The sequence below is a fragment of the Eptesicus fuscus genome, chromosome 22 (genome assembly GCF_027574615.1).
Source record: "Eptesicus fuscus isolate TK198812 chromosome 22, DD_ASM_mEF_20220401, whole genome shotgun sequence".
Classification (NCBI taxonomy): Eukaryota; Metazoa; Chordata; class Mammalia; order Chiroptera; family Vespertilionidae; genus Eptesicus; species Eptesicus fuscus.
The window spans coordinates 18,619,847-18,646,032 of NC_072494.1; the positions used below are offsets into that span (position 1 = coordinate 18,619,847).

Genomic DNA, 26,186 nt, shown 5'->3' on the forward strand with positions numbered 1-26,186 from the left:
AAAGAAGCTTCTTGGGAAGAAAAGCGGTAAAGCATTTTGGAGTTTCGGCAGTGCCTCTGAACTAGCTTCTGGGAGATTTTTTGGGTTCCCCGGCATAAAAATCTGGGGTGATCACATGGCTTTGGACGGTAGCCTTCTCTGCTTGGAAGAACCCTAGGTCTTGGAAATCCCCAGCAGGAGCCGCAGTTTCCCTTCCAGACTTTCCGCGGCCCACCCACAGCAGGAATCCAGCGGGACGGGGACCGACCGAGCGCGCCCTATCAGAGGAATCTGGCGGGCGGCGAAATTCTCCCGCAGGCGGAGAGGCGAAGGACTTTCCACCCCAACCAATCAGGTGAGAAGAATGTTGGCACACCCCTTCCCGCGTACCAATCAGCACCTGACTCGATGGCCCCGGCCCATTGACGCAGGGAAAAACGCCTTTTAAATCTTACTAGTATAGGTTTTTTTCTTTCCACCATCAATCTAGACCACCCCAAAAACTGCGCCCAAAGAGGAAAACTGAGTGCAATAATTCCAAAGCTGGTCAGTCTTGTGGTGAGAAGCGAAACTATAAACCTCTCCATCCACTCTGTGATTCCAGGAGGGACGGGGAAAGGAAAAGGGAAAGGAAGGTTCCGGAGGCTACACTACAATTCCCAAGAGGCCTTGCGCGAACTCGGCGCGCCCTGGGCGAAGGGGCGGGCCTTTGTAAGGAAGCGGGCTGAGCGTCACGGGGCTCCTTTCCGACTTCCCGAACGCGAGCCCCTGACTGGGCGGGACTTGAGGTGGGCGGGGCGGTGGCTTCGCTGCTCTCGCGCTTTGTGTCCTCCCCCCTCAGGCTCCTCCGCCGGAGACGTCGGAGGGGGCGTGGCCCGCGCGAGGGCCGGTGGAGTGGAGAGCGCCGCGGGACGTGGGTGACGCGGCTGCTTCCAGCTCAGCGGTGTGTGAGGTGTCGCGGCCCCGCCGGTGATTGGCTGTTGGCGGGCGAGTGCGCTGCGGCCGTTGGTCGCGGGCAGCCCGAAGGGAGAGCCGGGGCGGGCGGGGGATACGGGGTGGCTGTGGCGGCGGCGGCGGCTGGAGGAGGCGGGCGCGACGAGCTGGCGGCCGCGGCAGCAGCGGCAGACCCCGGAGTCCTTCCGTGAAGCGCCCCCGCGGGCCCTTGGGTGAGGGCGGCCGGCACGCGGGCCGCCGAGGAGCCGCTCCCCCGGCGCCGCAGCCCTTCGGACTCGCGCTCCCATCCTCGCGCTCCGGTTCCTCCATCTTGGCCTCGGCAGTGGCGGCTGCAGGGAGGATGTGCCGCCTTCTGGCCGGGGGAAGAAGGAGGAGAAGATGAAGAAGTACCGGCGGGCCTTGGCCCTGGTCTCTTGCCTCTCTCTGTGTTCCCTGGTCTGGTGAGTAGCCTCGACCGCGCGGGATTTTCCCCGGGGCCGGGGGAGGAGGGGCGCAGCCCAGGTCACACCCCCACATCACCTCGAGTTTTAGGGTGCGGGTCTCCGAGGTCCCTAGGAAGCGACAAACCGATTGCTTAGCGACCCTCTGGCCGACTGGCCAGGCAGCACTCCGTGCGGAGATTTTCTGGGTGTATTTTGGAATGTACAGACAGTGGGAGGGGAGGGTGCCTGGGGAGAGGGGACCACCTGCGTGCCTTTGTGCTCAGTGCCCCTAGGGGCCCCTGGGGGGCGGTGGGTGGTGGGGCGGCGTTGAGATGGGTGCTAGGAAGTCGGTCAGTTCACTGCCAGCCTCTTGCTTGCCCAGAGCGGTAAGGGCATCGAGCATGTCGGCTGGGATACGTTCCCGACGTGCGATTTTTAAACACGCGAGGTGTTCCGAGGGGGGCTGGAATGGACATCTGTAGTTCGGGCCATTTCTCGCAGTCTTTGGGCTCCAGTGCAGTTGGGGCTGCTGTTCTGGGAAACTTTGGGGGGCGTTATGAAAGCACTTTTTCATTCAAGGGAAGGTGATGGGAAGCCATTGGCTTAGCAGAGAGCGTGCCTTAGGTGTAGTGGGTTCAGCACCTTCTGGTGCCGTGGCTGGGGCATGTCCCTTAGGAATGGGGGGACAGGCCCTGTATTTTTGGGGGCGGGAAGACTGTCTTGTCTCTAAAGTTTATGGAGTGTGTACATTCCTGGCACGTTGTTTTTTTTTGAAGAGCAGAGAGCTTGCCGGTCAAAGGATTGCTATCATTGTACTTAGGAATTTCCTCAGAGATGTGTGACGCTTGCTGACTTAAAAGGTGCTTCTTCAGAAATTCAAAGTGATTTGCTGTTTATGAAAATTCAAATTCACTAAGTTTCTGGTGTAGCTGATGTCTGCAAAAAGGCCAACAGTTTTTTTGTTTTTTTTTTTGGGGGGCTGGCTTAATAAATTCCAAAGACACTGAAGTTGTTGAGTTCTTTCTCACATAAGATGGTACATAAGTAAGAGGGAAAGAAAACACTTGGCCTGGCAGAGGAATTTTGATAGGAAGGTTGATAGATGGTTTAGAGAAAAAGACATTTTGCCTCTTGTCTTTCATTCCATATCCCCTTAAGACCAATGTCTTCTCCCGCTACCCCACCTTTTAGTATTATACTGGGTACCAAGACGTGCATGTAGGTGAGTCCACTTACTCCATTTTAAATTTAAATTTGTCAATGAGATACCAAAACCTTGTGTTCATATCCACCTCCTTGGCTGCTTAGTTGTTTGTAGATGACATCTTTCCTCTTTCTCCTTGATCTTACCCATCTTTAGACCAAGTTATTTTTCATTAGCACTTTCAGAAATGGCTCATAGGACAAAGAGGTTACACTTTTCATTCGAATTTAAAATGCACCATTATCTGTGAATTTCTTTAAAAATTTGAACTATATTGGACACATAACATTGTTTAAACTTAAGGTATACAACATGTGGATTTGATATTTATATATTGCAATATGATTGCCATTGTAGTGATAGCATCTCTGTCATGTCACATGATCATCTTTTTTTGTGTGTGTAGTTGGAATAAAGTAAGTTTGATGATTGTCATAGAATATTGCTGTCTATATTCACTGTACTGTGTTTTAGATTTCCAGGACTTATCTACTAGTTGCAAGTTTGTGCCCTTAAACATGATTTGAAAAAAATTTAATTGAATGGTGGAGATGAAAACAATTTATAATTTATTATAATGTGGTTCTTAAAATCATTTGTGGATTTAAATTAACCACGCTTCTATTACTTTGTATAATTTCTGGCTATCTTTTGCTTAAGCTAACCTCAATATGATTTCTCAACTTTACTCATTAGCAATAATGAGGATATTATGACCTGTTGTGGGGGGGAAGGTGCGGATCAGTTAGCCTAGTACTGAAAATCATAGTCGTAAAGTTCTGTAAAGTTTGTTGATTCCCACGGTGAAAAATGAATGTTGAGAGTTTAAGTAAAGAGTGAGAAGTTTATGGAACTTGAGCTTAAGAAACATTTGGGTTAGTATGATTTGAGATTTGTTTGCACTGCCAAATTTAGAGACATTTTAATGATTATTCACTGAAGCCATTAAAAGACATTAAATAGGATATTTAGACTTGAAGTTTTTTTGGAAAGGTGATGATGAGATTGGGGAAGAGGATGGGTGCATGACGGTGATTGGCAAAGGGTATGTTGTATCTTTTGAAACCCTTCTTCCTTGGGAAATTAAAATATTGAAATTACAGCACTGACCCAACTAGAGGTCTAACTTTTGCTTTAGTTATTTCCCAACATCTCCATTCCCCCTTAATCCACTTAGGTACCTAACGCCATTGCAGAATTAGACAAAAGGTTTGTAGAAGAGTTGATAAGCTCCTCTTAGTAGCCAATTTTGTCATCTTTGTCATTCATAAATTATTCCATTATAATTTTTATATTATTACCCATTTCCCACAAGTCTCTCAGTACTTAATAGAATTTCTGTTAATTTTTTCAAATTTCCAGACAGTAATGTTAAAAAACCAAACAATAATTTTCACTGTACTTTCCCACCTCTGTTTCATGTAGGTGTCTTTCCCGAAATGCCTTTTTTTTTTGAGGGGGGCTGTGGAGAGGGCCTTACTTTACCACACTGCCCTAATTGAATGCTGACACTATGTTTCTGTACTAGGGGTTAGATTTGTATTTACTAGTATGTTTAAGAAGCAATTCCTCATTCCCAGTTCAGTTCTTTCTTTTACCTTGAAGTCACTGGTTACGAGGCTCTCCCTTTTTTAAGCTCTTATCAAAGGCTGTTTCAACACAGCCAGAGGAAGAGCTCAGTAGATCACTGTGCTGAGATCAGGGCAGTAGGTTCTCTGCCTTAGATGTACCCCGTGTTGTATGAGAAACAAATATAAAGAGTTCATTTCAGTTCGAGTTGTAGTAAGTGCTCAGCTAGAGAGATGCCAAAGGGCTGTGGGAATTTAGAGGAGGGCCGCTTGTGGAAACCAGGAAAGTCTCCTAGTTTCTAACTAACTAGTACCTGCCCCAGAAAAAAGAATAAGAATTTCATCAGGTTTTGGATGGTGGGAGTGAGAGCAGGGGCAGGACATTGTTGGGAGAGGGAACAGCATGAGCCAGAGCTTGGAAACATGGTATAAGTGTTCCAGGAACACACAAGCAATTCTGTATCACTGAAGCATAAAGTGGGAGGCAGGGAGTGGCAGGAATTACGAAAGATGAAGACTTGGATAGTAGAAGAATTTTAGAGATTTTTAAAAGCATGCAGGGAAGCTCGACTTTTGTTATATAGAGTCTATAAAAGGTCTTAAGCAGGAGAATGGTATCCTGAGGTAATTTAGTATTAGGTTTTTGGAGTGGTATGAAGGGTTGAATTGCAGAGGTAACAAGGTAGGAATTAGGGAGCTCTGTTAGGGGTTGCTCGGGGTAAGAGATGAGGGCTTGAGCCTAAAGCAGTTATAACAGGGAGGGAGAAATGGATTACATACATTCGAGGTAAAATAAACTGGAGATGGTAAAAAAGGAGTAGCACGGATGTTTTTCAGGTTTCTAACTTGAGGACTGGGTGGATAGCAGTACCACCTGGTGAGAGCTAGGATATAGGAAGAGGAGGTTTGGAAAAGGAATAGGCTGTATTCAAGTTTGGATTTAATTTTGTTTTATTTTACATACCTTGGTCAATGAAGGAAGGAGAGATTCAACTTTTAAATATGCTTAATTATTCTCAGCATTAATATAGGGTATCATTGGAGGGTTTTAAGGAACAGACTAGTTAGGAGAAGATGCTAAGAGCTAAAGATACACATTTTGGCAGCCATCAGCCAAAAACCATAAAAATAGCTGAAATTTCCCAAGATATACTTATAGAGAGATAAAAGGGAGAATGAGAAAAGAACCGGGTGGCGCCAGAATTTAATGGTGAGCAGAAGCAGCGTATCAAAGGAGACTGAGAATCAGAAAGATGGGCAGAAGTGTATCATTTGACAAACCAAGGAGAGGGATTCTAGTGGCAGTGGTCTAAGGTGCCATATGCAGCAGAGAAATAAAAAAATGGTAAATTGTGCCACAGCCATACCAATTTGATAAGTGAGAGAAGATAGGAAGGCCAATAGTTGGTAACAGCAAAGATTTGAGGGCATATTCTATGCCGGGGCTAAGAATAGCATGTGCATTATTCCATTTTCCTCCTAATAACACCATTTACAGTATTGATATTGAGGCACACCTGTTTTGTCATTTTTCTAAGAACATAAACAAGGGACCTGGGATTATACTTGAGTAGCTTGACTTTGAAGTTCATACTCCAGACAGTATACTGCAAAGTGTCATGCTTATTAGCACTTGTTGCTATCTACATCATGCGGCAAATGCTGCTCCTCCTTTGTGATGGTTTATGTTACACTAACTAGCTTGACTAATGTCATCAGTTTCTGAGTGAATGGATCCATGTTATTTCCTCACGGTTCTTTTTATTCATCCACTGACTCAAGAATATTAAGTATGAAATGCAGTAATACTGAAAGATCATGGGCTGTGAAGAGAGATCTAGGTTTGCAGTCACAAGTTGAGTGACTTTGGGCAAGTTAACTTCTGAGCTTTAGTTTCTTTATTTGTAAAAATTGAGTTAATACTTTAAAGGTCTTGACAGATTAAAAAACTTTTTTCTTTTCTTTTTTTTTTTTTTTTACAGAGAGGAAGGGAGAGGGATAGAGAGTCAGAAACATCGATGAGAGAGAAACATCGATCAGCTGCCTCCTGCACAGCCCCTACTGGGGATGTGCCCGCAACCAAGGTACATGCCCTTGACCGGAATCGAACCTGGGACCCTTCAGTCCGCAGGCTGACGCTCTATCCACTGAGCCAAACCGGTCAGGGCAAAAAAACTTTTTTCTTCTGGAGACATCAGATGCTTATGATTGGGTTGGCCATCCTCAGTTTATGCCACTTTTCGCATAAAGGTCCTCATCTCTGATCCACTTTACATCATTACTCTTTTATCTTCTAATCCACGGTGATAGGAGTGATAGTTTCACTACTGTTTACCCCCATTTTAGGCATTTACCCTGGAATATATTCGATGCTTTTTTTTTAATAAATCTTTATTGTTCAGATTATTACAGGTATTCCTCTTCCCCCCGCCCTTAGCTCCCCTCCACCTGATTCCCCACCCCATACCCTTACCCCCCCCCCCACCGACTTCATCCATAGGTGTAAGATTTTTGTCCAATCTCTTCCTGCACCCCCCAGACCCCCTTCTCCCTGAGAATTGTCTGTCGCCTCCCTTTCTATGTCCCTGATTCTATTATATTCACCAGTACATTCTGTTCTTCAGATTTTTTTATTCACTTGATTTTTAGATTCACTTGTTGGTAGGTATGTATTTGATGTCTTTTTGTTGTTCATAATTTTTACCTTTACCTTTTTTTTTCTTCTTCCTCTTCTTAAAGAATACCCTTCAGCATTTCATGTAATCCTGGTTTGGTGGTGATGAACTCCTTTAGCTTTTTCTTGTCTGTGAAGCTCTTCGTCTGACCTTCAATTCTGAATGATAGCTTTGCTGGGTAGAGTAATCTTGGTTGTAGGTTCTTGCTGTTCATCACTTTGAATATTTCTTGCCACTCCCGTCTGGCCTGCATAGTTTCTGTTGAGAAATCAGCTGACAGTCGTATGGGTACTCCCTTATAGGTAAGTAACTGTTTTTCTCTTGCTGCTTTCAAGATTCTCTCTTTGTCTTTTGCCCTTGGCATTTTAATTATGATGTGTCTTGGTGTGGTCCTCTTTGGATTCCTCTTGTTTGGGGTTCTGTGCGCTTCCTGGACTTGTAAGTCTATTTCTTTCACCAGGTGGGGGAAGTTTTCTGTCATTATTTCTTCAAATAGGTTTTTAGTATCTTGCTCTCTCTCTCTTCTTCTGGCACCCCCACAATTCGGATGTTGGTACGCTTGAAGTTGTCCCAGAGGCTCCTTACGCTATCCTCATACTTTTGGATTCTTCTTACTTTCCGCCTCTCTGGTTGGGTGTTTTTTGCTTCCTCATGTTCCAGATCTTTGGTTTGACTCTTGGGGTACGGTGATCTACAGTTGAGTTTCTGTATATTCTTTATTTCAGACAGTGTATGCATAATTTCTGACTGGTCCTTTTCCATTTTTTTGGTATTCTCATTAAGGTCCTTGAAGGTCTCTTCAAGTTTATCAGCGGTTTTTAGAAGATTCTTGAGTAACCTTATAAATGTGGTTCTGAACACTGTGTCATCCATTAGATTACTTTCTTCCATCTCTTCTATTCGTGACCTGCTTCGGTGTCTCCACATTTTGGCTGCCTCCCTGTGTTGATGAGTGGCTTTGTGTGGTCAGTGACCTATAGGGGCTGGTAGCTCAGCTTCCCCAATCTCCCTAGGTGGTCGCTCTTGGTACCCCCCTTTGTGGGCTGAGTGCAAAGTCTTGGTGTTGTTAAGCCTTGATTGCTGTTGGTACACTGGGAGGATTTGACCTCCAGGCCAATTGGCTGTGAGGATCAGCTCTGTCTTTATGCGAGGAGACAGCCTTATTCAACTAGACTTGCAAAATTGTAAAAGCCTCTGTGCTCAGCTTGGATGGGACGGAGTTTCAGGGTGGAGCCTACAGCCTTGGCTTCCCGTCAGCCCCGCCCTATGAGGTTCCTGGGTCTCAGTGTCCCTCTGTACTCCCTGCAAGCACCTCTGAGAGAAAGGTGCCCTGGAGTTTCGTCCGCTGCCAAACAGTCTAGTCTCTCCCCCAATGAATCTGGATTCCCAGATTCTCGCCCAGAACTGGGTTTCAGTGCAGTCGGAACTGGGGCTCAGCGCAGTCCGGAGCTTTTGTCTCCTTCCCACTAAGGCAATTCAGCGGCACAGTCAACAGTCCGTCCTCTGCGCACATTCACATGCGCACCTCTGGAGCTCTGCCTTTCGCCGCTCCCCTGAGTTTCCGCCTTACAGCCCAGATTCCCCCAGTATGAGCCTGGCTTCCCAGGGTCTCGCCCGGAACTGGGGTTCAGTGCAGTCAGAGCTGGGGTTCAGCGCAATCTGGAGCTTTTGTCTCCTTCCCACTAGAGAATGCTGGCCAGGCACTCAGCCGCCCCGTCCTCTCCGGCTCCGTCCTCCCCGCACTCGCGCGCGACCGTCACTCGCGCGCGCGCCCGTGTCTCCACCCGTGTCTCCGTGTCTCCGTACCTCAGGCTTTCACGGCTCCTCTGATTTTCCTTGTGGTTTTCTCTTTCCTTCTAGTTGTGGGCGTTTCAGGCAGCTTTCCTGTGGTTCTGGATGATGTCCGTTTTGACTTTTAGTTGTATTTTTGAATTTGTTGTGCAAGGCTGCAGTTTAGGTGTTTACCTATGCCGCCATCTTGGTTTCTCTCCCCTCAATGCATTTTTCAATCATGTGTGTTTCTTTCCAAAGTAATGTTTTATTTATGGATTTTAGAATTTACATAAATGGTAATACTATTGATCTCATTCTTTTTTCCTACTTTTTCCACTAAACACTTTTTTTTTTAACTTGATTTAGTTAGTAGAATCATCATTAAAATGAATTCTAGCAGATACCTTCAGGAAGGCCTCATGTCATTGATACACTCCATGAGTATTTATTGACCACTGTGTGTAGATTGTTTCTAAAGAGAGACTTTATGCCAAGGAATGCTTTTGGGAGTATTCTGTTCCAGTTGCCTATCTTTTGCTATCCCAGTACTGTAGTCTAATTAGAGTGGTTTTGCAACAAATTTAATCACCTGGTAAGGTGAACTAGTTACCTTTAGGCTTTCTGGTTAATATGGTTATTCTTGGGTCACTTTTTCCCCATATTGTATTTTTTTATTTATTTATTTATTTATTTATTTTTTTAAATTTCTTTATTGATTAAGGTGTCACATATTTGTCCTCATCCCCCCATTCCCATCCCACCCCTCTCCCCACGCATGCCCCAATCCCCTGTTGAACTTAACCGTTGGATAGGCTTATATGCATGCATACAGGTCCTTTGGTTGAACTCTCCCCCTCCCCCCCACCCTCCCCCTACCCTCCCCTATCCTCCCTCTGAGGCCCGATAGTCCGATCGATGCCTCCTTGCTTCTGGTTCTGTTCTTGTTCCTCAGTCTATGTTGTTCATCATTTCCTCTAGATGAACGAGATCAAATGTCACTAGATATATACTAATAAGAACTGAATGTGAGACGAGCAATAATATTTATGCTGACAGGCAAATGAATCAATCTGTAGCGAGCTTCCCCCTGGACCAACAGTTCTTTTGAGACCCAATTTCGATGTCCAGTAGTTCCTTATGTGTACATGTCAGCACTGACCCCTCAGCTCTGGATGGTGGACAAATGGTGGTAATGGAGGTCCGACTCCCTCTGGTTTGGTCTCGGCCGAACCCAGGGGCACGGCGTCACCCGGACTAAGGGGCACGTGGCCTCACCCATACCCAAGGGGCGCGTGGTCTCACCCGGGCCTGGGACCCAGCCTCACCCGGATGGATCCAGGGGCGCACGGCCTCACCCGGACCCAGGATCTGGCTTCACCCGTACCCAGGGACGCTTGGCCTCTCCCAGACCCAGGGGCACGTGGCCTCACCCGGGCTTAGTTGCACAAGGCCTCACCTGGATCCAGGGACACATGGTCTCTCCCGGACCCAGGGACGCTTGGCCTCTTCCAGACCCAGGGCCACTTGGGCTCACCCGGGCCTAGGTGCACGAGGCCTCACCCGGATCCTGGGACACATGGTCTCACCCGGACCCAGGGACGCTTGGCCTCTCCCCGACCCAGGGCCACTTGGGCTCACCCGGGCCTAGGTGCACGAGTCCTCACCCGGATCCAGGGACACATGGTCTCACCCGGACCCAGGGATGCTTGGCCTCTCCCAGACCCAGGGCCACTTGGGCTCACCCGGGCCTAGGTGCACGAGGCCTCACCCGGATCCTGGGACACATGGTCTCACCCGGACCCAGGGATGCTTGGCCTCTCCCAGACCCAGGGCCACTTGGGCTCACCCGGGCCTAGGTGCACGAGGCCTCACCCGGATCCAGGGACACATGGTCTCACCCGGACCCAGGGACGCTTGGCCTCTCCCCGACCCAGGGCCACTTGGGCTCACCCGGGCCTAGGTGCACGAGGCCTCACCCAGATCCTGGGACACATGGTCTCACCTGGACCCAGGGACGCTTGGCCTCTCCCAGACCCAGGGCCACTTGGGCTCACCCGGGCCTAGGTGCACGAGGCCTCATCCGGATCCAGGGACGCATGGTCTCACCTGGACCCAGGGACGCTTGGCCTCTCCCAGACCCAGGGCCACTTGGGCTCACCCGGGCCCAGGTGCACGAGGCCTCATCCGGATCCAGGGACGCATGGTCTCACCCGGACCCAGGGACGCTTGGCCTCTCCCAGACCCAGGGCCACTTGGGCTCACCCGGGCCTAGGTGCACGAGGCCTCATCCGGATCCAGGGACGCATGGTCTCGCCCGGACCCAGGGACGCTTGGCCTCTCCCAGACCCAGGGCCACGTGGCCTCACCCGGGCCTAGGTGCCCGAGGCCTCACCCGGATCCAGGGACACATGGTCTCACCCGGACCCAGGGACGCTTGGCCTCTCCCAGACCCAGGGCCACTTGGGCTCACCCGGGCCTAGGTGCACGCGGCCTCACCCGGATCCAGGGACACATGGTCTCACCTGGACCCAGGGGTGTGTGGGCTCTCCCAGACCCAGGGGCGCTTGGCCTCGCCCGGGCACGGGATCCAGCGTCATCCGGGTCCAGGGGCACTTGGCCTCACCCGGACCCGGAGTCCGGCCTCACCTGGACCCAGGGGCATGTGGCCTCAGCTAGACCCAGGGACGTGAGGCCTCACTTATACCCAGAGGCGTGTGACCACACCCGAGCCCAGAGGCGCGCAACCCCGCCCGCACCCGGGTCTCAGCGGGGCCCCGTCTTCCCGATCCCAATTCCTGCCGGTCAATCCCCCCTCAGCAATTCCCCTGGCCATCCTTCCGGAGCTCCAGTATGGCTGCTGCAGAACTCGTCGGGCAGCGGCTCGGCGAAGCTCCGGTGCACCCGGTGCATGGCGGTGGGTCAGTCTGGCGTCGCTGCGTCGGCCCTTGGGTCTGCATCGGTGGCCGGTCGCCGAGCATGCGCACCTGGCCGCTTCCGGGGCGTTGAGATTCTTGACGGACTCAGAGGTCAGCAAGCGCGGAGTCTCCCACCCCATGTCTCATAGGGGCTCGTCTGTCCGTGCTTGGCTGCCAGTGGAGCCGTCCCCTCAGCCGGAGACCGCCGGGGGAACTGCGCCGAGCACGTTCCAGGCCGCTGTTGTATCGCCTGAGCCATAGTTCTTTTGTGTCGCCTGAGCTGTAGTTCTTAAAGTGTGGTCTTTGGGTCACCGGCATCAGCATCATCCCACATACCCCTCTTTTATTCTAGTTGTAGAGCATCTACTCAGCCAGCCCTATGGTGGTCTTGGATGGTGTCTGCTCTGCTCTCTTGTCGTAGTCTCAAAGTTGTTGTGGTAGGCAACAATCAGGCTTCCGCCCTATGCCTCCATCTTGGTCCTCCTTTGTATAGTTAAGTCTTGATTGTTGTTGGTGTCACTGGGGGGGCTCTCTTTGTCTATAAAGGAAGAGTTGCTGTGCAGGAGACACGTTTATGGGCCGGGTCTTGGTGCAGCAAAGCTTTGGCGCTCACTGAATATTCTCGTTGAATGTGTCCCTTATGCACGTGGTTGAAATCTGGTGTCATCTCCCACAGACCACTAGATGCCCTCGTTTCTGGGTCTCCAATGGGGTGTAGATCAGCTACTGCCTTAGGCACTCAGCAAGGATTACAGCAAAAACTGTAGTTTCTTCCTCCTGTCTGAGTGGCCCTGGAGCAGTCCGACTAGAACAGCAGATCATCTGGTCCGCTGCCAGAGGGCAGGCCACCCACATGCATAAGCCGTTGCTTGGGGCGCAGGTGTGCCTGCAAGACTTGCGGGGCAGGTCTTCAAAACGTGCGGGGCGGGTCCCAGGGCGGGGCGGGGTCTCAGGGCGCCAACAGGCCATGGTGCGGCGAGCCTCGATGGCTGTGAGTCTGGTCCTTCTGCCTTCCACGTATCTAAGTCCCCTCGTTCCGCACTCCAGCGCAGCAAACACTGATTGCTGGGCGCACCTCTGCAAGAGTCCCGCCTCTCCCCGCAGGCATCTGGGTCTCCCGGGGTTCGCCAGAAGATGGGTTTCAGGGTGATGGAGAGCTAATCTCCCTTAGGTTTGGAACAAAAGCCCCTTTCCCCCGCCACCAGCCAGACCCACGCACCTCCACACCTCATCCCCTCCGATTTCGCTGGGTGCGAGGCAACAGAACAGCCTTTAACCTCCGCCGCCATCTTTTTCAAACTTCTCAATTTGTACTTCTTAATCCCTTCATTTCAGTCAACTCTACTGAAGTCTAGCGCCGCCGGGAGGTGCACGGAAAGGGCGCCCGGGCCTCCGTCCGGTGCGCGGTGCGCGCGTCCCGCGGAACCAGGCGCGCGAGGGCCGCGCGGCTGGGACGGGCGCTGGGCGGTCGCCGAGCTCCAGGCACCGCCTTCGCCATGTTCCGGACGTCGCCGCCGCCGCGGCGTCCCCCCAATTAATACTTCTTAATCCCTTGAATTCAGTCAACTCTACTGAAGTCTAGCGCCGCCGGGACGTGCACGGAGAGGGCGCCCGGGCCTCCGTCCGGTGCGCGGTGCGCGCGTCCCGCGGAACCAGGCGCGCGAGGGCCGCGCGGCTGGGACGGGCGCTGGGCGGCCGCCGAGCTCCAGGCACCGCCATCGCCGTGTTCCGGACGTCGCCGCCGCGGCGTCCCCCCAATTTATACTTCTTAATCCCTTGAATTCAGTCAACTCTACTGAAGTCTAGCGCCGCCGGGAGGTGCACGGAGAGGGCGCCCGGGCCTCCGTCCAGTGTGCGGGGCGCGCGGCCCGCGGCACCAGGCGCGCGGGGGCTGCGCGGCGGGGACGGGTGCTGGGAGGCCTCCGGGCTCCGGGCGCCGCCGCTGCGGCGGCGTCCCCAGCATCCCGGGCCGGGCAGCCTGCAGGGGCGGCGGAGTTGCAAAAGTGAGTGAGTTTCCCAGGGTTTCGCCCGGAATGGGGTTCAGTGCAATCGGAGCCGGTGCTCAGCGCACTCCGGAGCCTTTATCTCCTTCCTGCCAGTGAACTCCGGCCAGGTCATCAGCCGCCCCCTCCTCTCCGGTTCCATCCTCCCCGCAGGCGCGTGTGCTCGTGTCTCCGCCCGTTTCTCCATACCTCAGGCTTTTACGGCTTCCCCGACTGTCCCCGTGGCCTTCTCCTTCCCCCCAGCTGTGGGCATTTCAGTCCGCCAGCTCTCCTGTGGTTCTGGACGATGTCCGTTCTGACCTCTAGTTGTATTTTTGAAATTGTTGTGCCCGGCTGCAGGTTAGGTGTTTAACCTATGCCGCCATTTTGGTTTCTCCCCCCCCATATTGTATTTAGAACAATAGGATCCTTCAGGTATTTTTATAGGACTTATATTTGAGTGATGAATTACTTTGGAGAGAATTATTGTCTTTACATTGCTGTCACCAGCATTCCATCTGTGTTAATACTAATTCTTCATTTACTTATCTCTTCATTTTATGATTGTTACCAGAGTTATAAATGGTGGTGTTACTTAGGTTAATTTTGAAATTATTTTATACTTTTATTATTGCTAATAGTATATCTTCCAGGTTATTACTGGGGAGAAAAATATTGACTTTTTTGTTTATATTTTTAAATGGAAATAATTTACATATAGTGAAATCTACATATATTAACTATACATAGTTGGATCAGTTTTGACAAATGCATACATCTGTGTAGCCCACACCCCATCAAGATATACAACATTTCTATTACCCCAGAATGTTCTCTTATGTCTCTTTCTAGCAAATCCCCCAAAACACAAAGAGTGATTTGATTTCTTTTTCCATGGATTAGTTTTGCTAATTCTGGAATTTCATCTAAATGGAATTATACAGTATTTATTTTTATATCTGGGTTCTTTCACGCAGGGTAAAGTTTCCAAGATTTATCCATGTTGTTTCATTCATCAGTAATTTGCAAGTAGTAGTACATTGTATGAATATACTGCAGTGTGTTTATTCTCCTGTTATTGGACATCTCAGCTGCTTCCAGTTTTTGTCTATTAGGAGTAAAACTACTGTGGATATTTTTGTACAAGGCTTTTTATGGACTTTTTATTTCTCATTCCACTTAACAGTGGAATTGCACGTGCTGAAACAGATGGATATTGTATGCTTCTTCTAGATGTAGTACCTGGAGAAAGACACAGATCACTTATGAAGGATTCTGGCCAGGAATATATAACCTGAACCTGGTCATAAGGAAACATCAGATAAACCTCAAATAAGGATTATATTATCCTATATAATAAAAGGCTAATATGCAAATTGACCGAATGGTGGAACAACCTGTCGCTGTGATGCGCACTGACCACGGGGAGTGGGCCTAAGCCATCAGTCGGACACAGGCCAGGCTGAGGGACCTCCTCCCCCCACCCCCCCCCGCCCCGAGTGCATGAATTTCATGCACCAGGCCTCTAGTTTAAAAATAAAAGGACTATGTTCTTAAAAAATGTCATTGCTACATAAGATAAAGGCCATGAACTATTCCAGATTAAAGAAGGCTGATGACAAATGCAGGACAAGACTCAATTTGTACTTGAGGTGGTAGGTGGGGATGCTATAAGGACATTATTGTGCTAAGTGACAAAACTGCATACAGATGATAGAGCATTGTGTCAGTGTAACATTTACTTAAGTTGATAACTACTATATTTATGTAAGAGAATATCCTCATTCTGTGGAAATACATGCTCATACTGTATACTTACAAATAAATTACATGGAGAAAGGGAGAGAGGGAGCGGGAGCAAGGGTGCATGCCATAAGCAAATGGCAAATGATGGAAAAAATGTTAACAATAGGTAGATAATGGATAAAGAGTTTATGGATGTTCTTTGTACTATACTGGAAATACTTTTGAAAGTTCGAAATTATTTCCAAATAGCCCTAGGCAGTTTGGCTCAGTGGAGAGCATTGGCCTGTGGACTGAAGGGTCCCAGGTTCAATTCCAGTCAAGGGCACATGCCCGGGTTTCAGGCTCAATCCCCAGTAGGGTACATGCAGGAGGCAGCTAATCAGTGATTCTCTATCATCATTGATGTTTCTCTCTTCTCTCCCTTCCTCTCTGAAATCAATAAAAATATATTTCAAAAAAAGAAAGCCTGAGTTGGGATTTCCTCCTTCTCTTTATGAGGTGTTAAGACACTAAAATTTCTTTAATTATTAGTTTATTCCAATTTTTGTATACTTTGCGCCAATTTTGCTACTTTCCTAGAAACATCTATTTTTTCTAAGTTTTAAAATATATTGGTATATATAGTTTGTAATATTTTATAATTTAAAACAATTTGTTTTGTCTGTAGTTCTTTCATGTTTTTATACCATAGTTTAATTCACATCCTCAACTCTCCTTAATTGGTTTTGCCAGCATTTGTCTTTTTAATATTTTCTTCAAAGGACCAACTTTTGGTTTTCTTAATTTTCTTTGCCTTTTTTTCACTATTTCAGCAATTTCTGCCTTGTTAGCCTTCCTTGTTCCTTTGGATTTACAGTGTCTTTTGTCATTTTCAGTATTTGTCTTCAATTGCCTTCAAAAGCATAGTTTTCCTGTTCTTTTGTCTATATCCCACCAATTTTGACCTGTAAGTCTTCCGCTGTAATATTTCATAATGTTCCTTATTGTTTCCTCTAAATGAAGGATTATTCTGCTGCATAATTCTTTCGCCAGGCTTAGAATGTTGTTAGCTATCTTTCTGTTTCAAAGTTTGTTGCAATGTGCTTAGAGAGTATAGTTTACTAGATTTTGATCTTTGGAATTTGAGTCTTCTTTTGAAGCTTTAGTAGATGGTCATTATTTGGGAAATATTTCATATAGTGTTTGAAAAGAATGTTAATTTGAATTTGTTGTAAAGTTCTATGTATTTGGGCAAGCTTGTTGCCTATATATAATACAAATCTCATGTTTTCTTAGGTTTTATCCATCTACTATTTTGTAAGACATAATTTAAAATAGGCAACCATAATTTTTTACTATTTTCTTTCACCTTTAGCTATCAGTAATTTTGCATATTTTGAAGTGATTTTGTTAGGTGCATATGTATTTATAATCATTATATCTTTTTACCAATAGATAATACATTTCTCTCTTAGTGACAATGTTTTTTCAATTAACTTAAAATTTGTCTACTTAATAAAATTGATACTTTTTATAATATATATTTTTATTGATTTCAGAGAGGAAAGGAGAGGGAGAAAGAGATAGAAACATCAATGATGAGAGAGAATCATTGATGGGCTGCCTCCTGCATACCCCCTATTGGGGATTGAGCCCACAACCCGGGCGTGTGCCCTTGACCGGAATCTAACCCGGGATCCTTCAGTCTGCAGATGATGCTCTATCCACTGAGCCAAACCAGTTAGGGCAAAATTGCTACTTTTTAATGTTTTGTCATTATAACTTTACTCCGATTTTTAATGAGTTGAAAATTATGCCTAACAAAGCCCTATATGTAACATAATATCTGGTACCTACTAGGTAGCCTTAAGTGCTTATATAGTTTGTTCTATATAACTCAGAGGGAAACAATATTAACTCATTAGAAAGTTTGATAGACTCCAGTTTAGTTTTGCCTCCTACCTGACAATTATTGTCTTATTTGCATATCAGCATATTCTTCATTGCACATTAACTTGTCCTGAAATTTAATATTGCAAGACTTCTTTGATAAGATTATAAAAAATAATTGTTGAAGACAGCTAATTCAGTATTTCTGTTAGGCAGATGTAAAATGCTATCATTCTGAGGCATTGATGTCATTAAAAATGGTGTTCCAGCAATCACTTTCACATTAAAGATTGTTTTCTCTCCCATCCAAGTACTAACCAGGCCCGACCCTGCTTAGCTTCCGAGATCAGACGAGATCGGGCGCGGTCAGGGTGGTATGGCTGTAGACAAAGATTGTTTTCTCTCAATAAAGTCTTCCTTGGCACTTCCAGGCTCAATTTAGTTGCTATATTCTCAAGAAAAAATTTCCTGAGTCTTTCTTCTGTTCCCTTTGGTAAGAACTAATTGATATCCCTTCTATCCTAACATTTAAACCTTAATGCTCATTTTTAGAAACATAGTTGTAACATACTCTTTTAAAACATCAGAATGTCTGGCAATGTTAGATTCTAGATTGTCACTACAAGAAAAACTTCAGTCTCTATACATTCAAGTTGAAAACCTTCCTTCAAGAAAAAAACTATATAGAAATGTACTTTTTAAAATGAAAGCAATCAGATTTAAGAAAAGATTGAAATCCTTAAAATATGCCTCTTGAACCTAGGCATTTACTTTATTCAGGGTCATTCATTCCTTCTGTACTTGTAGTATTTTTTAAGAATCTAGTAAGTATTAAGACCATACCTAAAAAAGTTTTTGTGGAAATTATAGGTAAATAACAAGTTTTTCTCATTAAAATAGATGAATACATGTGTAGTCTATTAATATACCTTTTATCCTCCTATAATGTAATAATAGTAATAATGGACATTCTTGTCTTGTTTCAGACCTAAATAAGGGTATTTTTAGGTTTCTTCACTAAGTGTGATACTGGCTTTTAAGCCTGTGTATTATGCATATATATTTCCCATGTTAAATATCTACTTATTTTATTGACTTGTGGGATGTGTAAGTTTATCAGATGTTTTTAAGCGCCTATGGAGATAATCATATTTTTCCTTGATGTTTTTGCATGGAAAAACTAAATAAATAGATTTTATTATATTGAATGACTTCTGAATATCTGCTTGATCATAATATTATTTTTTGCTGTGTTCCTAGAGACTTTCTTCTTTAATGATTTTTTAGACGGTTCTGTGTCTGATTTCATAAGCTGTGTTAACCTGTGGTATTCATTTGTGTGTGCTACTTCTGTTAATTTTTGATGTCCCTATTATGTTCCCCATATAAACCCAATATGCTTTGAAATAGCATAGGTAGCTTTAGAGTTATTTGTTCTTAATCGTTTGGTAGAATTTAGAATATCATAGGCATCTGGTGCTTTCTGAGGTTAGTTAGCTCTTTGATAGCTTTCCCTGTTCCTTCTGGGATAATAATCAGATACTCCTTTTGTGAAGTCTTTCCTGTTTTACCTTCATGAAATTAATAATCCCTTATTTGGAATGCTGAGAACAGTATATTTTTTACTAGGGCTTTAAATAAAAAAATCCTTGTTTTAGGTACATTTGTCTTATCATTAAATTAAATTCTTAAGGGCATTAGATAGGAACCATCCTTGTGTTTATTGACCCAAATTCTAGCGCATAGTAGAGAATATGTTGGCTTAACATCTTTTCCTTTTCCTTTTTTGTTTTTGGTGGTGGTGATAATGGACGTTTCACAGGCTTCCCAGTTGGCGTGTGTCTTGTAAAGAGAGTTCTTCAGCTTCAGCTTCATCATATTACTCTCAAGATGACAGTTGCGCGCTAGAAAATGAAGATGTACAATTCCAGAAAAAGGTACTTTAAAGTTGACGATGTAATCTGTGTGTCAGCTTTCTAAGACTTCCTCAACATATTCAGAATAAAAGTAATTTAAAAAATTCTATGACATAATTTCTGGTGGTGGAGATTTGTAATTTTTCCTTGCTATAATCTGAGGAGTTACTTGGATAATTCTGAAATAAAGCTATCTCCAAGATATTTATATATTTACTAGAGGCCCGATGCACGGAATTATTCAAGGGGCTCGGCCCTGGCAGCCCCGGCTTTGTCCTGAAGGTATTATGGCTGTCCGCTCTAATTAACATATTACGCTTTTATTATTATAGATTCTTATTGCTTATATCTCAAATGTCGGGACATCCATAGTCCTACAGGAGGGAGAAAGATAGACCTACTCAGGGAACTAAAAGCTAATGGCTCACTTTTAATGCACTAAATAGTTACAGGATTTCTAAAGAAATCCCAGTCTCATCAATTAAAAACTATTAGAAATGAGGTTTATAGGGGGAGTCTGCAATCAGTGGCTATGTAGTTTGTTTTATATAATTGGGTGGGATGAATAGAAGGAGTCCAGGAAATCTGATAGTCTCTAAATAATTTATTATTTTATTACTTTAAATGATAAAAAGTGAGTATTGACTAGATTTGTCTCCCCCCCCCATCCCACCTGCATTTAATTAATGTACTTATTTTAAAATACAGAAGGAATTTATATTGACTATAAAATATTTATATTTATATCCTATTCCCCTCCCTATTCCCTTCCCAACTGTTTCTTGGGAAAATGTTCAGAACATTCTTTATAGGTATAGATATACTATTATGTAGCAAACAAATTAATATTTTTATTTTCATTAAAATCCTATGAATATTCTATAGATAGACTTCCCCTTCTCCCCTCATAATATCTCTTGGATACCTTTTCATATTTCTATAATCTGAAGAGCTACATTTTTATTTCATTATATAGATATATCATAATTTATTAAATGTTCCTTTATTGACAAGCTTGCATTGTGTCTCAGCTATGTGTGTATATGTGTTTGTGTACATTTGTGTGTGTTGTGTGTGCGAAGACATATAATTATGTTATTTGGGGTTTTGGCACATTTAGAAGGGATTATTTAAATTTTTGAGTTATGTAGAATATATTTCCGAGATGGAACACTTAAAATTTTGAAGACTGTTGCTGAATATTTCTCCAAAAAGAGTATAATTTTATGCTTTCACCCACAATCTGTAAGACTTAGATCCAATCTCTTCTTTGATGAGAAATTTGAAAACTAAATGTTAAAAGAAGGAACTTAAGCAAAGCATTAAGAGGGAAAACATTCTTTCTGCAAACATTTAGGTACCTGTTATGTGCTATCCAGGCTTAAACATAGATTAGTGTGGACTTTACTTTTGTGAAACTTGTATTCTAGAAGATAGATTTAAAGACAAAGGTATCTGAAATCCATACTTGAAAATGAGTGTCAAAAGAGAGATGACACAAAGAACTATACATTTATTCATTTTTAAATATTTACTGTGTGCCTAACACATAGGGGGGTGGTATGATTGAAGTGCTTATTAGAGTCAAATGCCTTCAAGACAGTGTTTGGGTTGTAAAATATAGGAAGAGATAGTCTTTAATATTGCTTCAGGACTGTTATGTGAAACAATTTTTATCAGTTAGCCTTTTTATTTGTTGCAATATAGGATGAACGAGAGGGACCTATCAGTGCCGAATTATCGGGAAAAGTGGGTTCAAACTTACCTGTTCCTCCAGAAGAACATAAGTTAAAAGATGACTATGTTGTGGAAGTACCAGTAAGTTATGTTGCTTTGACTTTTAATGATATGCCTTTTCTAACTACTTCATAAGGTAGGAAATCTGTTTGGTTACAGTATTGGATATTGATTCTTTTTCTTTTTGAAGTACTATTCAACTGGCCTTAATACTGTTCACCTGCTAAGACTACTACTGCTTTTGAGAAAATGCACAATTACTGATTGAATAATAAGTGAGACCATTTTCTCTGTGGTGAAAGTTTGGGTGTAAGTGCTCATTTCTTCTTAGGTTTTATTTTGGCTCACTATAATATATCTTCTCTCTTCAGATTTTCAGGTGTTAGGAAATTTTTTTCTGACAACAACAAAAAGTATTTGTGTGTAGAACACAATATTTTGATAACAAAGTTTAATCACTTTTGTGGAATATGAATTAATAATAGGTTAAAATGTTTTCCTTTTTTCTTTCATATGTCCCAAATATTATTTTTAATTTTGTACCCCAGATTTTATGAAAGATACTAAAAACTAGACCAGAATGTAAGCCTACCAGAATGCTGAAGCATCTGGAAACCATTTAATATCAGACATGGCTGAAGGAACTGGGGATATTTGAGCTGGAAGAAGGACTAAGGAAAAACTATCTCACATATTAACAGAAATAAATTTCAGCTCAAAATGAGGGAGAATTCTCTTTTTTAAATTCAGCTAGAGCTATTTTATGACTTAATTGGGTTATTTAAGGAGATGTAGTACGTTTCGTTTTGTTGGCTTCTGGAAGACATTTGTCAAAGATTTGTGCCTGAGAGAGAAGTGATCTCTGTAGCCCTTCTAATTACGTGACTCTCCTGAACAGTCCTACCATTGTTCATTTTCCAGAATTTTTCATCAGGCATACTCTTGCTCAAACACTTTGAAGTGCTTATTGCACATCTTATAGACCCGTGCTGTTCAGTATCGTAGCCACTGGCTACATGTGACTGTTGAGCCCTGGAAGTTCAGCTAGTCCAAACTGAGATTTGCTATAGTTACAAAATATACATCAGATTTAGTTTGTAAAAGAAAAGAGTGCAAAATACTTCAAATTTTTACATTAAATACATGTTGAAATGATAATACATACAATATTTGTTAACAATGTAATAATAGTCCTTATTCTTAAGGCCTCCACCATAAAAACGATTTGCATTCCATTGTGAATTTTTCATTTCAGTGTAAATAATTTGCCAAATGATCACATTTTGTATTCTGACTATGCCTTGTATTTTCTTTCTGCTCACATACTGGCCCTCCTTTTCTTCAGGGTCCTAGTTTTTCTAGTCCATGGTCTCTTCTCTGAACTGAGCATGAGCACCTCTCACTTGATATTCATTTAGTAAGCATTAAATGTCTGGTGCATGCTAGGTACTGGGATTATGAAGATCAAGAGAATATAGTCTTTACTCAAGGTGTTTATAGAAGAGTTGAGGAAGAAGAGATGTATAGATGTATAGATGTTGTGATAAAATTGTTCAGGGAACATTGGCGCCTAGAGGAAGGGGGATGGCTAATTCTATTTAGGGTTGGCTGTGGGGGAGGAGGTGCTGGTAGGGTTTTCAAACATGAGTAGATATTAGGTAGATTTCAGACTTGTTTGGGAGGGGCAAATGGCTCAGAACACCCAGGACTGAAGGAGCAGCAAGATTCCTAATGGCCTTCTAATGTTACTTGTACATGCCTTGTGTTGTTTTTGATACTCATTATCTTCTTAACTGCTCAGGGGCAAGAACTGTGTGTTGTATTATTTTGTACATTTACATAGGATTTCTATGTTGCTAGTAGGATTATTTAATTACAGTAAGAGGGAAATATTTGTAGGTCCAAAATAGGAAAGACAAAAGATAAGCTCCTTTGTCCTAGTTTATGTATTTTAATATGAGCTATATTCCTTAGGGTGGTAATATTGGAAGAAAGGACTTTCACTCTTTTGGTGAACATTCTTTATATTGCCACTTTTGAGGTATGCTTTTTATATAGTCCTATTCAGCTAAAGAGATAATTTATTAATCTCAATATTTAATATAAATTTCTTTAAAACAGAATATGGAGTCAAAAACGTTAAGTCCACCTGTGATTGAGACACACTCTACAATTGATCTACATGAAGATTCTTCCGGTTTAGTGGGCAGTGAAAACATTGAAAATATTTCCAGTTCATCTACCTCAGAGATCATTCCAATCTCAAAACTTGAGTAAGTGATTAGAAAGAGAGAAAAGAAAAAAGAATCTCATTAGATAGAAAAATTTCTTTATAGAATCAGTCAGCTTGCTACTCACATTTGAAGTTTATGCTATATAGCAGACCTACGTTATAATGTCTGTCTTTTTATTATTTTTTAGTATAATGAGCTTATAATGATTATTTATTTTGCTGCCTAACGCAGTGAAACTGATTAGGTCCCAGCAGTGAAATCTGTATATCATTTAGGAAAAGTGAGGTTCTAGTTATTTAAGAAACACAATACTTACTTGAGTAATCCTACCTAATAAAAGGGTAACATGCTAATTGACCGTACCTTCGCTATGCACACAGCCAATCAGGGCGCTATGCAAATTAACCAAGATGGCGCCCCCCACGCGCTGCCCCGCCTCCCATCGCTGAGTGGCTGACAGAACCCGGCTGGCGGGAGGGGCGGGGCCTCCCGCCACTCCAAATGCTGAGCAGCTGACGGAACCAGGCCAATGGGAGGCGCCCAGATTTCTGCTGGCGGTGCGGGGCGGGCAGCGCCTGCCCCGCTGCCACCGCCCAGGGCCAAGCCCCGACCCTGAAAGAAAGCGGAAAACGGTGGCCAGAGCCAAGGCCTGGGTCCCCCCAGTGCCGGCGGAAAACTGGTGCAGGCAGCCAGGTTAATGAATGTCTTGCACGAATCTTCGTGCAAATGGGCTTCTAGTCTTTTCTATAATTATGAAAAATTCAAGTGTCAGATTAGTCATTGCATTAAGTATCACTATGGCATTCCAATATATAATTATGTGTGTGAATACCTACCTTTTTCAAATTTGATAATAAATATTCAGAACATGTAGGCTTAAGGTTTTCTTAATTTAGAAAAACTATTATGTAATTCTCCTAGCTCCTTTGAGCAACAGTACAAAGAACAAAATAAAATTTCCTTAATACCACTTTAAGGATTTCCTTTATCAAATGAGTTAATATATATACAGTGCATAGGACAAAATCTGGCATATAGTAAGAATATATGTGTCAATTAATATTATCATTACCTTTTCTTTACCACAAGCACTTTAAAAATAAAACACCTATTCTTCTTAAGAATGTAAGGGCCGGGTTGAAGGAACTGTGCATAGAGATGTTCCAGTTACCATTTAGGAGTTTGTCCCAGTAAGGGACAAGGGAACAGAAGACATGCTTAGTATTTAAAATTTTTAAATACTTTTTTTTTTTTTTTTAATGCTTGTTCCAGAAAGAATTCAAGGCTGGATAGTGTATATCTGAACAGTACCTTATTTTCTCATTATATTGAACATGACTCTCTAGTGAAATGGAAGTGATGTAGGGAAAAGTATTCTTTTCTGGCTTAGATTATGTTTTGGAAATCACTGATAACATTTTTAACTTACTCTACGTAACGGGAATAAAATTATCAGCTTGTTGTTGTTTTTGTTTCTATTTTTAGTGAAATAGAAAAATCTGGTACTATTCTTATAGCCAAGCCACACGAAACTGAGCAACCTGAAACTGACTGTGAAGTTGGTGAGGCCCTGGATGCCAGTGTTCCCACTGACCAGCCTTCCTTTGTCAGTCCCCATGAAAGGTGGGTGTGAGCAGCGGTTGCCTTTGTATGACTCTGTAGTAACAGCAGTGTCATATTCAAGTGGACTTTGGTGGATGCTTGATTCCACTTTCTGACTGAGAGAAAGCTGATCCCTGTTGTGCTCCTTTCTCGGTTTACTTTGTATGTGATAATTGTAACAGTTTAGGTTGTATAAATTTGTTATTTAATTAAAATTTGTTTAAATGTCTCTTTTGTTTTCAAATAGCCTTGTTGGCCAGCATATAGAAAATGTGTCCTCTGCACATGGTAAAGGAAAGATAACAAAATCAGAATTTGCATCAAAAGTTTCAGCAAGTGATCAGGGTGGTGGTGATCCAAAATCTGCATTGAATGCTTCAGATAATTTAAATTTAAAAAATGAGGTAGGTATTATGCATTGCACTATTTCCTAATTTGTTATTACAACACATTTTTGTTGTTAGCTAATCTTGTAATTTGCTAACCATATTTGGCGTAAAATCAGGGGTTAAGTAGTTAATGAAGAATGTGAAACATAAGTGAGCTGTGCTCCCTGAGAGCAAGTTTTTACTTTATGGTACTATTGCCAGTACACTGTTTATGTGTAAGTTGTTACTCATATGAACTCTTTGATTATATGCAATTATAATCAAATTTCTGCCACTGTCACCCTTTGATATCAGATACATAAAGTCTTTTTTTTAAAAATATATTTTATTGATTTTTTACAGAGAGGAGGGGAGAGGGATAGAGAGTTAGAAACATCAATGAGAGAGAAACATCGATCAGCTGCCTCCTGCACACTTCCTACTGGGGATGTGCCCGCAACCAAGGTACGTGCCCTTGACTGGAATCGAACCTGGGACCTTTCAGTCCTCAGGCTGACGCTCTATCCACTGAGCCAAACCGGTTTCGGCAGATACATAAAGTCTTTAATTAAGCAGGTTCTAGAGAGCTATATAGAAGTAGCTATGACTATTAAATTTAAATATCTTCAGAATATTAGTTGAACTGAATAATACAAGGTTAAATTTAGGCTCTTCAACCAGAATTATTTCAAAGGGATGTTTTACCTTTCATTATTTGTGTGTGAAATACTAGACTGGCTTATATGGAAGAGTGATTCTTACCATAAAGACAGGGCTCATCCCAGTGTGGCAGTTAACTTTCCTTCTCTTTCTGAGTTCTACTTTGATTTCAGATCAAAAGTTCCAAAAATGTCTTCTTTGGAACTATTTAAATTTCAAAGGATGTCTTTGTATTCTGTGAAAGTTAAAATCTTTGTTTCTTTCAGAGTTCTGATTATATAAAACCAGAAGAAATTGACCCTGCATCTGTGACAAGTCCCAAAGACCCAGAAGATATACCAACATTTGATGAGTGGAAGAAAAAAGTTATGGAAGTAGAAAAAGAAAAAAGTAAGATAGCACTGTGATTCCTTTTTATTTTCTTTTTATAAAGGAACTGTTAAATATGCTTTTCTCTTTTTAATTAGTAAAATAAAAGAAAGCTTTTTAAAGTTAATACTTACCAAAATACTATTAATTACCCATCAGTAATTTATCTGTGTATAATTATATACAGATTAATTCTAATTAAAATCTATTCTT

The 26,186-nt window shown here is 43.4% G+C and overlaps 1 protein-coding gene across 4 annotated transcripts in view; it reads left to right on the forward strand.

Annotated features, from left to right (window-relative positions):
* Nucleotides 1-980: 980 nt before the first annotated feature.
* The window catches only part of SUCO (SUN domain containing ossification factor), a 64,551-nt gene continuing 39,345 nt past the window's right edge, over nucleotides 981-26,186 (forward strand). For 3 of the 4 annotated variants that reach the window (XR_003619206.2, XM_028152018.2, XM_008145855.3), the window contains exons 1-7: nucleotides 981-1,373; nucleotides 18,910-19,024; nucleotides 20,711-20,821; nucleotides 22,862-23,013; nucleotides 24,460-24,597; nucleotides 24,824-24,980; nucleotides 25,871-25,994. Coding sequence is in view for 3 of the 4 variants with exons in the window: in XM_028152018.2 (XP_028007819.2) it covers nucleotides 1,312-1,373; nucleotides 18,910-19,024; nucleotides 20,711-20,821; nucleotides 22,862-23,013; nucleotides 24,460-24,597; nucleotides 24,824-24,980; nucleotides 25,871-25,994 (859 nt within the window). In the remaining variant the exon portion in view is untranslated. Of the gene's footprint in view, nucleotides 1,374-18,909; nucleotides 19,025-20,710; nucleotides 20,822-22,861; nucleotides 23,014-24,459; nucleotides 24,598-24,823; nucleotides 24,981-25,870; nucleotides 25,995-26,186 lie in introns of those variants that run through there. The other variant, XM_054711675.1, reaches the window with a different exon arrangement.